This window comes from Tachypleus tridentatus, chromosome 9 (genome assembly GCF_004210375.1).
Source record: "Tachypleus tridentatus isolate NWPU-2018 chromosome 9, ASM421037v1, whole genome shotgun sequence".
NCBI classification, from domain to species: domain Eukaryota; kingdom Metazoa; phylum Arthropoda; class Merostomata; order Xiphosura; family Limulidae; genus Tachypleus; species Tachypleus tridentatus.
This window is the reverse complement of record NC_134833.1, coordinates 79294596-79307452: the sequence shown is the minus strand read 5'-3', so window position 1 is coordinate 79307452 and position 12857 is coordinate 79294596. Positions and strand designations below refer to the sequence as shown.

General features: G+C 33.0%; 1 protein-coding gene across 1 annotated transcript in view; it reads left to right on the top strand.

Annotated features, from left to right (window-relative positions):
- Nucleotides 1–11588, top strand: part of LOC143225576 (uncharacterized) — a 46936-nt gene extending 35348 nt beyond the window's left edge. Inside the window, exon 4 of the mRNA XM_076455268.1 lies at nucleotides 11028–11588. Coding sequence (XP_076311383.1) covers nucleotides 11028–11046 — 19 coding nt within the window. The 3' untranslated portion in view covers nucleotides 11047–11588. The remainder of the gene's footprint in view (nucleotides 1–11027) is intronic.
- Nucleotides 11589–12857: the final 1269 nt, after the last annotated feature.

Sequence of the window (12857 nt, the reverse complement as noted above, 5' to 3'; positions counted from 1 at the left end):
CTGTTACAATAAGACGATAGAGGTATAGTATGATGTATCTTAACATTTAATTACCTTCTAAATTCAAATTTCAGACAGTATCCTCTGATAAAAATGTTTCTACAAAAGGTATACTGATCAAAATGTCTTTTTATAAGGTACATGTATTTCCATGAGACAGGCTCTGATCAAAGTGTCTTTCCATAAGGTATATTCTAATGAAAATGTATTTTTATAAGGTACAGTGATGATATTATCTTCCTTTAAAGTACACTCTGATCAAATGCGTATCCGTAAAATATGCTCTGATAATAATATCTTTACATAAGGTACAATGATTAAATTGTCTTTCTATAAGCTACACTCTGATCAAAATGTCTTTCCATAAGCTACACTCTAATCAAAATGTCTTTCCATTGGGTATCCTCTGTTAAAAATGTTTTTTTTTTTTTATCTTTCTATCAAAAGATATATCCAAATGGAACACTCTGGTCGAAATGTCTTTCCATAAGGCAGACTGTGATCAAAGTGTCTTTCCATAAGGTACCATCTGATAAAAATGTCTTTGCAAAAGTAACAATAAACAAATTATCTTCCTGTAAGGTACACTCTGATCAAATGTATTTCCATAAATTATATTTGGATGAAAATATATTTTCCTAGAGTACAATATTCAAAATGGTTTATATATGGTACAAACTTATCAAAATATCTTTTCATAAGATAAACGGATAAAAATATTTTCGTATAAGTAATACTCCATTCACGATATCTATCCATAAATTACATTTTGATCAAAATCTTTTCTATTAGGTACATTTTGATCAAAATATCTTTCTATAAGGTATCATCTGATAAAAATGTCTGAAAAAGTAACAATAAATAAATAATTTTCCTGTAAGGTACACTCTGCTCAAAATATCATTTTATAAGGTACATGCTCATTAAAATATCTTTTCGTAAGATACACGCTGATCAAAATGTCTGTCCACCTATAAAGAGCATGCTTAACAAAGTATCTTTTTGTAAGGTATCCCCTGGTAAAAGTTTCCATAATGTACACTGATTAAAATGTGTTCGTATAAGGTACACTATGATGAAAATATCTTTCTATTAGGTATCCTGTGATAAAAGATCTTTTCGTAAGGTACACTTTAATCAAAATATATTCCTGCGAGGTACACTATAGTATTTTTTTTTTCATAAGGGATACTCTGATCAAATTGTCTTTCTGTAAGATACACTCTGATCAAAATGACTTTGTATAAAGTAAGGTAGTCAAATTATCTTCCTATGAGATACTCTCTAATCAAGAAGTGTTTCATAAGGTACACTCTGATCACAAAGTGATTCCTTTAGTTACAGTGATCAAAATATCTTTCTATAACGTGCACTCTAATGAGAAATGTTTCTGTAAGATACGCGTAATAAAAATATAAATATCTTCCTAAAACACACACGGTGATAAAAAGCTCTTCCTATAAGGCTCATTCTAATAGAAAAATGTATTTCTATAAAATATACTCTGATAAAAAAAAGTTTTTCCATAACGTAAACTGATTAAAATGTCTTCATATAAGGTAAACTCTGATTAAAATGTCTTTATATAATGTGAGCAAACGTTTTACCAAGTAAAATCATTACTTTCATCACAATATTTTTTGTACGACATCGACGTCTTATAAGTTTGTAATATAAACATAGACTGATATTTATGTACGTCATGATCTAATTTGGCCAAATTCAGTTATGACCGAAAAAATCGCAGATGTAAACAGATACACACGAGTCTACCACACGATTTAACATCGCTTTGGTACATTAGAATACAGCTGACAGTTGTAAAAGTTTTACGTGTAAAATAAAAAGAAAACGAAGAAAGAAAAAGAAAAGGCTATAAACGTAGAATGTGAAGTCTTCACTTTTTTGTTGTCGCTACACGGTGATGGAGCTTTAACTTTTGCTTGTCTCTTGTCACCGACACGTGCCGTACATGTTGACGCAGATGTCGAATGGAAGACATCAGCGACGCCTCTTTTGTGTTATAGCTTTGTGCCGCCAGCCCTTCAATATACTCTTCACACCTTGATTAAATGGAGTGGTGAGAGTTTAATCGCTTGAAAAATGTTTTAAACCTCACAGGGGGTTACTTAATCTGAATACCAAGATGTCTTCAGTTAAGTGGACTTTTGTGGGTTTCACAATAATTTAACCAGATGTTGATGCTATTTGCTGAAAACTTTCCTATAAGCTAAACAAAACCATATACTTCATTGCGTTTATATTGATTGAAAAGAACGACAGCGTCAGTTCATTTCGTCATTTCAGTAATAATGTTAGTTTTAAGTAGACGCCACAACATGAAAAAGGAACTTGCTAGAAAAGGGACTTGGAGGTGAAAAGAATAATCTCCTGGAGACTATAAAGTGAATTTAGCACACTCTCCGTTGGCAGTACAATAATTGTACCAGGTGATTTGCCGATTTAACTACTTAGATATATCGATGCAGATCTGCGCTATAACATCTGTTCTGGATTTTTTTTCAGTAGTCCTAAGATAAATGCTTTTTTTAGTTCATCTGCATAACCATGACACGTTTTAAAGTTAAAGAGATATTGAACATAAGTATGCGAACAAGTATTTTTTATTCACGAAAAGAAGAAATAATGTAATTTCAAATTCGTCATTCTGGTTATTATATTTGACTCGGCACGAAATTCCCAATGCATCTGTCATTTTGCTTTTGTCTCTTTGCCCGGCATAGCCAAGTGTGTTAAAGCGTTGGAATCGTAATCCGAGGGTTGCGGGTTCGAATTCCGGTCGCACAAAAAATGCTCGCCTTTTCAGCCGTGGGGGCGTTATAATGTGACGGTCAATCCCACTATTCGTTGGTAAAAGAGTAGCCCAAGAATTGGCGATGGGTGGTGATGATTAGCTGCCTTCCCTTTAATCTTACACTGCTAAATTCGGGACGGCTAGCGCAGATAGCCCTTGTGCAGCTTTGCGCGAAATTGAAAAACAAAACCAAACAAACCTTTGTCTCTTCTATAATTGGAAGAATGAAAAGGCTTGGTACTTTTAACTTAGAACCTGTAAATAATTATAAGTGCATTAATGATTTGTATTGAAAGAACAGAAACGAAAATAGTTTCTACAATTTTACTATTACTAATTATCATTATTATCATTATTATTATAATTGTTGTAGAATACTTTATTTGCATTAAATTAGTTTTCATTTAAAAATAAAGCTTAATTATATACTATTTCTTTGATTATTAAAACCTCAAAATTTATATTAGTGAAAAATAGAATATTATCTTCTTATGACCAATAGTTATGAAGGGGTCCACCAAGAAAAAAAGAAGGGAAAAGGGGTCCATGGGTAAAAGAAGGTTGAGAACCACTGTTCTAAACTAAAGCCACAAGCTATCCATTATTTTATTTTTATTTATTGTGTCTTTAGATATAAAACAGTTCACATAAAGTAGATACTTTAACAGAAGTAATACAGATCATGTTGTAGACTGACAGATTATCAACTTCGATTCACCAGTAGAATGATTTATTTTTACACTTAGAAGAGTCTAATCTAAACTGCCTCTGATAACGGTTAATAATATTCGTTCGCTCCATAATTGTAAGCGATCTTGTATTTCGTTGTTCCATTTATTCACGTAACAAAAATTCCAAAAACTGAACTGCCGCACACACGCCTTACCACCGATACAGATTATTTGCTATCATAATTAATAAAAGAGCTGACACGATTGTCCTAGCCAAATAATATGTTTGATATTCTATTTGGCCACCTTGACTAAAGAAAAGTACCTCGAGGGTATGCGTTACACTTGAGTGAGACACTTTTTTGGCACGCGACACGCCGTAACAATGAAAAGCAACGCTCTGAACAGACTGAATTCAGTATTGCACAGACCTTATTATTAGACTCAGCGGGGCTGAGTGAAATGATTCGTTAATTTCTTTTTTTCCATTTTTTCAACAGCTTGTCAGCATACTACACTAAAAGACTAGGTTGTGATAATTTGTTCATTTGTACATCTAAAGTGAAGGATGGGAGAGGATCAGTAGAAGTTTATTGCTGTATCTCAGACAATGGTGTCGGTGTTCTACACAACAAATTAATAACATCCTTACTGAAACAACTAAAGGCCAATTATAATCCATCATGAACACGATCCTTGACAACGATCTCAAGAAAAGAAAGTATTGTAAAACTCTTGATTGTAAAGCGACCGATGGAATACATACAATCCTGAACTGACTTTTACAAACTATATATAAAACAGAACATAAAAAAACGCTTAATCTGTTTCGTTTGCTGGCACTCTAAAGCTATCCCAGGTGTTATAATAACAAATCTATCTTAAATGTTACAAATATATAGCTATCCCATACTTTATAACTGACATAAAGTACCTTGCGATTTGACTATGAGAAAGATATCAGTCTGCAGTAAAATTTTATCAAGACATTTAACCCTGTTACGCTCCCTGCTTTTGTCTTTCACTCATACGTCATTGGGTAAAGATGGAGTTAAAACAGCAAGATTGGCGATTTTTTCTTTTCTTTTTTCCATGGCTGGAGAACTAACACCTTTTCAAAGTTAAATATTTATCTCATCCTGTAGCTTCATCTGTGATGACAGCTTCTCATTCGTAGAGAAACTTATAGCTCAAATATCGTGAATCATCTACTGTTTGTTTTTCTTTCTGCTGTTTCACCAAAACACTTATAGACCTCTTTTTTTAAAACAAGGTATGATTCTTATCCTAAATGAGAGAACTTTGTTAATCCTAGCCTAACTTTCCTCTAAATTTTCCTGATTTTTCTCAACACTGACTGCTAACGTTATCACCAATAACGAACATTAATCTCTCTCTCTTTGTGTTTCAGTGAGGCTTCGAGCAGAAAGCCCACCAGTGACAATGGTATCAAAGAACACAGTCCATTGTATAACTTTATTGTCAATTACAAACAGCTTCATCGACCAGAATTATGATTTACGTCATCTTTTTTTCTGGGGGGGGATAATTTTATATTACAGTTGTCACAGTCACAATATATTTGCTGCAAAAGTAAATATATTTTACATCTAATTCAATTCGGTGTATGTGATGCGATCCATTGATACTTACGGTATCTATCACACAGTTTGTTATTCTACATTTAAAACGATTAGGACATGAATAACTCTTTGAAGATATAGTACCGTATTTCTACTTTATTACGCGATGCTTGCATTCAAAATATTTCGTGTGTTCGTGTTCGTGTGTTCGTGTTTTTCTTTTAGCAAAGCCACAAGGCTATCTGCTCAGCCCACCGAGAGGAATCGAACCCCTGATTTTAGTCAAAATATTTCGAGTAGACGTTTTGATCTTCTTGTCAACGTTCGTGATAAAAAAAGAATAATATTTTCTTAAAGTTCTAATTTACTTTAAATTTAATTTAATTTAATCTTAAATGATATCTCTGTAATAATAACGCACCAATCAGCTATGATTGCTTGGAAGTTTTCTGAGTACGATAATTATGTGATGTGTTCTACATTTATAGCCAACACTAATATATAATCCATATTTTCCTCTTCACCCTCTTAATAAATTACATCTGTGATATGTCATTAGGATGGCTTATTCCAATCTGTTGAACAGATTAGTTTCGTGTTTGGTAATCATTTAGGCATTCTTCAAGTCTATAACTTCAGCTTAACGGTAAATCCGACATTTCATTGTTCAACATTTTGTATATAACTCCGTAAGAAATATTTATCTGGACGTGAATATCTTTTCTAAGATATGCTACTATAGTCTTTCTCCAGAACTAAAAAGACCAAAATTACTTCTGAGTTCTTGTTATTCCAGGGATATGGTTGAAGTTCTCAGGTACTGGCTCAGAAAGAGCTAAATGTACTGATTGTAAGTGCTGACGAGTTGCTATCATTTTTATGTCATATTATATATATATATATATATATATTTTACACCGTGATTTTTTCTTTATTCTGCCGTTTCATGAGCAGTTGTAAGGCTGATTCCAACTACTGTACTAAACAATTAACAACTCTCAAGCTTCCTCTGTATTCCTTCTACGGATTCTTCAACCAAATAACGTAGGCCTAGGATTTGTACAAATACGAGGTTTTCTACAGTCTTTTTTTTTTTGCGTATTAAATACATTTTCTGACATCAATCTTTACATGGATAACGTGCTATAAACACAACCGTAAACGAGAGTAGAATAGATCGGTTTAAAAAGATATTTTTCATGGTTGGAACTTCTGCCTATCGCTCTGGTATTGCACTGTGCTAGGTCTAGTATGTTTAACAATAAAAATAAGTTACTATGGTGCCTAATTATTACCTAGGGTTTTAATAATTGTCTCTAACTTTAAGTTTTGTTTTAAATACCGAATTAAGTTACCTGCAGTAAAAAGAAGAAAAATCGTTTCAGTTATGAGGCAATAAAGTTATATTACTTTTCGATAACCCTGTAGTACACGAAGTTAAGTCTGTTTCACTAAGTTTAACTTATCTAAATCCTTCATTGTCTCTTTGTATTTATGTTCTGTTGTTACATTTTAAAATTAATCATTTTATTTCTTTCTCGATCACAATTATGCAATTAAAAAATACAGAATATGCTTTTCAACATACCAAAATTTATGTAGATTTATGTAATAACATGGAACAATAAAATGTCATTATATATGGCGTCGTATGCTGCTGTAACTAAAGAAATTATAAATTATGTAGTATTTACACTACAGCGTTCTGACTTAATACCTTCATATGCTATGGATTCATATCTCAGTGAACATTTAAATAGTGGATCATTGTCACAAGATTCGTTAAAATATAAGGAATTCTCAAGTCCTTCCAAAGCCAAATACTTTATTTTGCATATGCTATGGTAAGGACTGAATTTGTGAAGTTTCTCATCATACTAGACTTCTTTGCTATATAATAACATGTACTGAGCTCATAACCATTTCATTAGACCTTAATGAGTTCTAAAGTCACGAACTTCGAGTCCTTTCAGACTACAGTAAGAAAGAAGAACTTCTATCATTCCTTTAGACCATAGTGAGCTCTAAAATAACGAACTTAGAATCAATTCGGACCAGGGATGGATACAGGATTTCTTAGTGGGGAAGGGGGGAATATGATCGACTAAGTAACAGTTACTTAAACCCGACCCCAAGTAAACTTTTCCTTGTTACTGCAGCGTAAATTTCATGGAATTAATTTAGAAACAAAGAAAAGAAACATATATGACTATAAACTCTCATTTATTGATTTTATTCTAAAATATCAAGTTACAAGTAATCGTACACAATTTTGGAATGGCATTATTTCAGACTACAGAAAGTTTAGTTTTTACTTTATACCATAGTTGGATCTAAACTAAAAAAAACTTCGAATCAGTTTAAACCACAATTAGTAATTAAGGAGAGCTTACGGTCATTTCTTTGGATCATAATGAATAATCAACTTAGAAATTTGTTTCTCATGGCGATGAATACCGAGAGCATTCTTGTTTTCAATTCTTGGTAACTACTAAACGTACATACCTATATTTACTTTATAGAAGAAAGTGAACCCGTAATCGTCTTTTCAATCCTTGGACCTTTACCTTAGTTTTATTTTCAGACATGGTAACTTTTGATCTTAGAGTACTCTAGGCATTTAACATACAGAGAATTCTATAAACAATTCTTAATGCGAAACATTAACTAAGACCTTTTAAACAATAATTTCATATAATATTGTTAGACCATGGGAATGCTCAATCCATGGTATCAATTTCGATTACATCATGGGAACACTGAGATCAAAAAAATATTCCTTAGCTCATGGCGAACATGAAATCCATGTAATCACTTGGGACCATAAGAAAACTAAGATCAAGTATTACTCCTAAATGAATTGTGAACGGTGAAAGATAAATTAACGGAAACACTTTGGGTTAAAAAGAACAATGAAATGATGGAGTAACTATTGTGAATTCTGAATCTTTCTTCTACTCTTTCTCAAGTTACAATGTGTAATCATTCCATGAATTTCTTAAGTGTCGTTAAACACTGAGCCCATAGACTTCTTCTGTCATACTTAATTTTGAATCCACATGCTTTACATCTTAAGGTCATCGAAAGCAATACTCCCAACAGCTACTTGTCAGACCTTACCAACTTTTTAACCCACAGACGACTCACCAGGCCACAATGAACACTATTTCTACAGATGACCTCCTAGGCTACAATAAACACTATATCCACAGACGACTCACTAAACCACAACAATAATTATATCTACAGATGACATACTAGGCTACTATAATCACTATATCCACAGTCGACTCACGAGGGAAATATAATCGTCATATATAAATATGTACAATGGTCAATAGGTCACAATGGCTGCTATATCTAAAGACAACTTATTAAGCCAAAGTGAACACTAATTTCACTGAATATAATAAACACCATGCACGAAGAACACTAAATACAGAGACAATTTTCCTGCTCACGTACTCGGCCTATAAACTACTTCTCTGAGTAAATGCATACTTAGGTCGTGCATTACTACTCTGATTATGATGATGAACGCTGAATATAATTACGTTCTAAAACTGTAATAGATGGTTAATCAAAGGACTGCTCCTCGAACCTAATAGAGTATTCCTCTATACCATGTTAGATGCTAAACCCACAGGCTAGTTCTCCAACCATGGTGGATTCTAGATTTGCAGACTATTTCACAACTCGCGGTGAATACTAGATCACTACGCTACTTCTCAGACCATATTAACACTTACTCACGGAGTATTCCTTTGGCAATGTTGAACACATCTCTGACCACAATGAAAAGTGAGACATCAGAATACTTTCCAAATCACATTAACACTAAAGTACTGAACACAGACTTCTGTAGGCTTTCAAGTCATTGGTCTTCCTTCTATCCTGTGTTTTCAAGTCAGTAATCTACATTTTGTCCTGTGTTTCAAGTCAATGAGTAATTTACTTTCCTCGTCCTATGTTCTCAAGTCAGTAATCTACCCTACGTCTTAAATTTCAAGTCAGTGAGTAGTCTACCTTTTGTCATATGTTTTCAAGTCAGTGAATAATTTACCCTCTGTCCTATGTTTACAATTCAATAATCTACCTTTTTTCCTGTGTTTCAAATGAGTTAAGTAATCTACCCCTCTGCCTTATTATCTCAAGTTAGTACTCTACCCTCTACCCTACGTTTCAGGTTGGTAAGTAATCTACCTACTGTTCTATATTCTCAAGTCAGTAGGTAATCTACTTTCTGTCCTATTCTTTCAAGACAATGAGTAATTTACCTTCTGTTCTATGTTTCATGTGAGTAAGTAATCTACCCTCTGTCTTATGTTTTCAAATCAGTAAATAATCTGCCCTTTGTTCTATATTTCAAGTCAGTAAGTAATCTATTCTCTGCCCTGTGTTGCAAGTCATTAAGTTATTTACCTTCTGTCATTGAAAATGAGATAATGACACGTGCTGCTCTTACATTTCCTTTTTTATGCCAGATTCATAGTCTTAAGTATAAATGTTTTCAATGCGATTTAGATTAAAGTAAAAACTTCAGAAGAAATGTAACGTTTTGCTTATATCATTCACGTAACTTCACATGTATTGCTCATAATGTACATATATTAATTTTCCACACAGTTGGCTCCTCAGTAGCTCATTGATATGTTTCAGGGCTCCCATTGCTAAAAACTGGGTTTCGAGACTCGTGATTAGCACAGCAAAGATAGCCTGTTGTGTTGCTTTGCATTTAACAGCAATCAAAAAGAAATACGCGAAAACATATATTTATGTTTTGAACCAATATGAAATTGGATTTCCTTAACGTTTTCACCAGCATATTGACTACATATAACCGCACATAGTTTTTACCAGGAAATTCCTTTTGTATGATTTATAAACATCTTCAATATACACTAACCTTTTCCGGTTTCGTTCTCCAAGTCATAGTATATCCTTATATTAACAGTATTTCCGGTTTGTGTCTGAGAAGAATCTTAGGTGACACTGTCATGTGGTGAATATTTACCCCTGATCTGTTTCATCCATGATTTATCATTTTCCTTTGGAGTTATCTAGTCTGACCCTCCTGCTGAAATATAGTTTTATTTATTTATTTTTATTTTCGTTCTTTTTTTTTTCGTTTTATTATGTTGAATATGGTCTCTGCTTTTTTCATGTTTTGTTTGTTAGTTCTAGATGGTTTATCAAATGTTTATTTACAGACTCCTTTCTGGGTAACTGAACGTTTTCTTTATTCTCTGTTACTGCATACACCACAATTAGCAATACTGTTGTAGTGTTCTCCCAGTTTCATTGTATTTATGTGGAATATAGTAAATATATATTTTCAAATACTCGAACTATAAAATTTAAGTTCTCAATAAGTTTATTAATCATTAATGAATGTTAAAAAAACAGTCAAAACTCCAATTCATAATTATTGCAATTTATGCAGTAATATTTTCATATATATCTAAAAATAAACCTTAACGAATGCAAAAACACAACAACAAAAATTGAAACATTGTGATTATGAAATATGACCCCTCAAGTTGCTTAGATGTTTAATACTAATTAGTACTTACCTAAAAATCTTAAATGCCTAACACTTACTTAGACTTAGTATGTTGACATAACGCCATTGTATTCTTGATATTTTTTAAGTTGCGGATATTTCAAACACTTTATCGGCTTAACGGTTTCAAATAACAGATACATTTAATTTATCTTTCACATTATTATATATTATATTATAATATATAATATTTTAAAAGCCAGAATCGTTCCAGAAAGGAAAACTAAAAACAACTACCAAATTTGCCAAAAAGAAAATTGTTCTAGAATTTTGCTTCTTTATTGCATAACCAAATTCCGTAACAAATTTGAAACTTTTTTGTTAATGCTAAAAGAAAGTTTATTTATTTCACCTCATTAACAATTTAATTGTTTATATATTACTTTTTATTTCAGACCCGGCATGGCCAGGTGATTAAGAAACTCTTCTCGTAATCTGAGAGTCACGGTTCGAATCTCCGTCACACTAAACATGCTCGCCCTTTAAGCCGTGGAGGCGTTATAATGTGACGGTTAATCCCACTATTCGCTGGTAAAAGAGTAGCCCAAGAGTTGGCGGTGGGTGGTGACGACTATGGCTGCCTTCTCTCTAGTCTTACACTGCCAAATTAGGGACGGCTATCGTAGATAGCCCTCGAATAGCTTTGCGCAAAATTCGAAACAAACAAAACTTTTATTTTCTGTTTTTATGAAACGACACATCTAATCGAAAGGGGTCACTGAGGGAGAAGTTCCTTACTAAAGTGGGCTCAGAAGATGACTCCAAGTGGCTTTGCTATAAGAAAACACTCACACTCACTCCTAACTAAACTTGTACTAGAAATACGAGTTTATACACAATGGACGAGAAACAAAAATAAATAATATCTACTGTAGGTAATAGAAAGATGCTTTAATTGGTAATTGCGTCATCTGACCTCCAACAGGTGGTAAAGGAATCACAATAGATTAGAAGTCTGTTCGAAATGAAACAAGTTGTATTCAGTACGAAATAAACTATTTCTATTTTTATTCTAGACTCTGAGAACTTTTACCTTGACATCGTTGAATTTCTGATGATAACATCTAAGTGCCGTTTGCAACATGCATGGTTGGTGACGAACTCATTCTGAAAATTCTTAATATATGTGTGTGTGTGTGTGTGTGTATTAATAGTTATCATAAACATCTAAGTGCCTAGTAATTACGTAGACTGTATATATACAGAGAGAGAAAGATAGTTTTGGAAGAAGGTTTCTCAACCTATCAAGGTGACTAGAATTTTTATATTCATTATAATTTGTTATCATATAATATCACTATATTACTTCTATTAAGCATACAAAGACGCGTAACCAGCATGTTGCACTATCTCATTTCTACAAGGGATACATATATATCGGTATCAGCAGGTTGCAGATACATGAAATTAGCGTGTTGCACGAAATCAGTTTTATCAAGTATACAAAGACACGGAACTGACATCCCGCTGTGAATAACTATTGATAAGCGTATGGAAACAACGAACCAACAAGTTGTATTATATCATTTCTGTCAAGTAAACACAGGCACGAGATCAAGTTTTTACGCTATATGTCTTTCATCAAGTACGGAGACAAGAGATCGGTAAGTTACACTGTTACACTTCTACCTAACATGTATATAGAGACAAGGGACCAACATGTTGTCCTATATCACTTTTACCAGATATACAACAACGAAAGACTAACTTCTTCATCTATATGAGCCATGTATGCAGAGAGACACAGGCCCATTACGTTACACTATATTTCTTGTACGAGGTATACATACACATCGGACCGATATTTTGTACAGTATCATAGGACTAATATTTCTGTTTTCATAATAGACAAAAACACATCAGACAAGTTTAAAACAGATGAAAATAGAATATTTTCTATTTGTTTCTTTCGACGTGGTCTAGTGTTTAATGTTTCGGGCAGTGGATGGGAAAGTTCAAGGTTCGACCCAGTAATATGCTACTGAACACCCTCCGCACTTACAGTTGTAGGTGGTATAAAAATTATTTTCTGCTAAAAAAACTGCCTAACTGCTTTTTTAATTAAAGCTAAAATAAAATACAATCATCGAACTTTTCATTTTCGTAACCGAAACTGTTATCAGCGATTGAACCGTTTCTTGAGCCCTTCTGTACCCGGATGTGTATACTCTATTGAAAAACGTTGTAATATTTACATGTATTGTGTCATAAGAAACTGAAGTTTC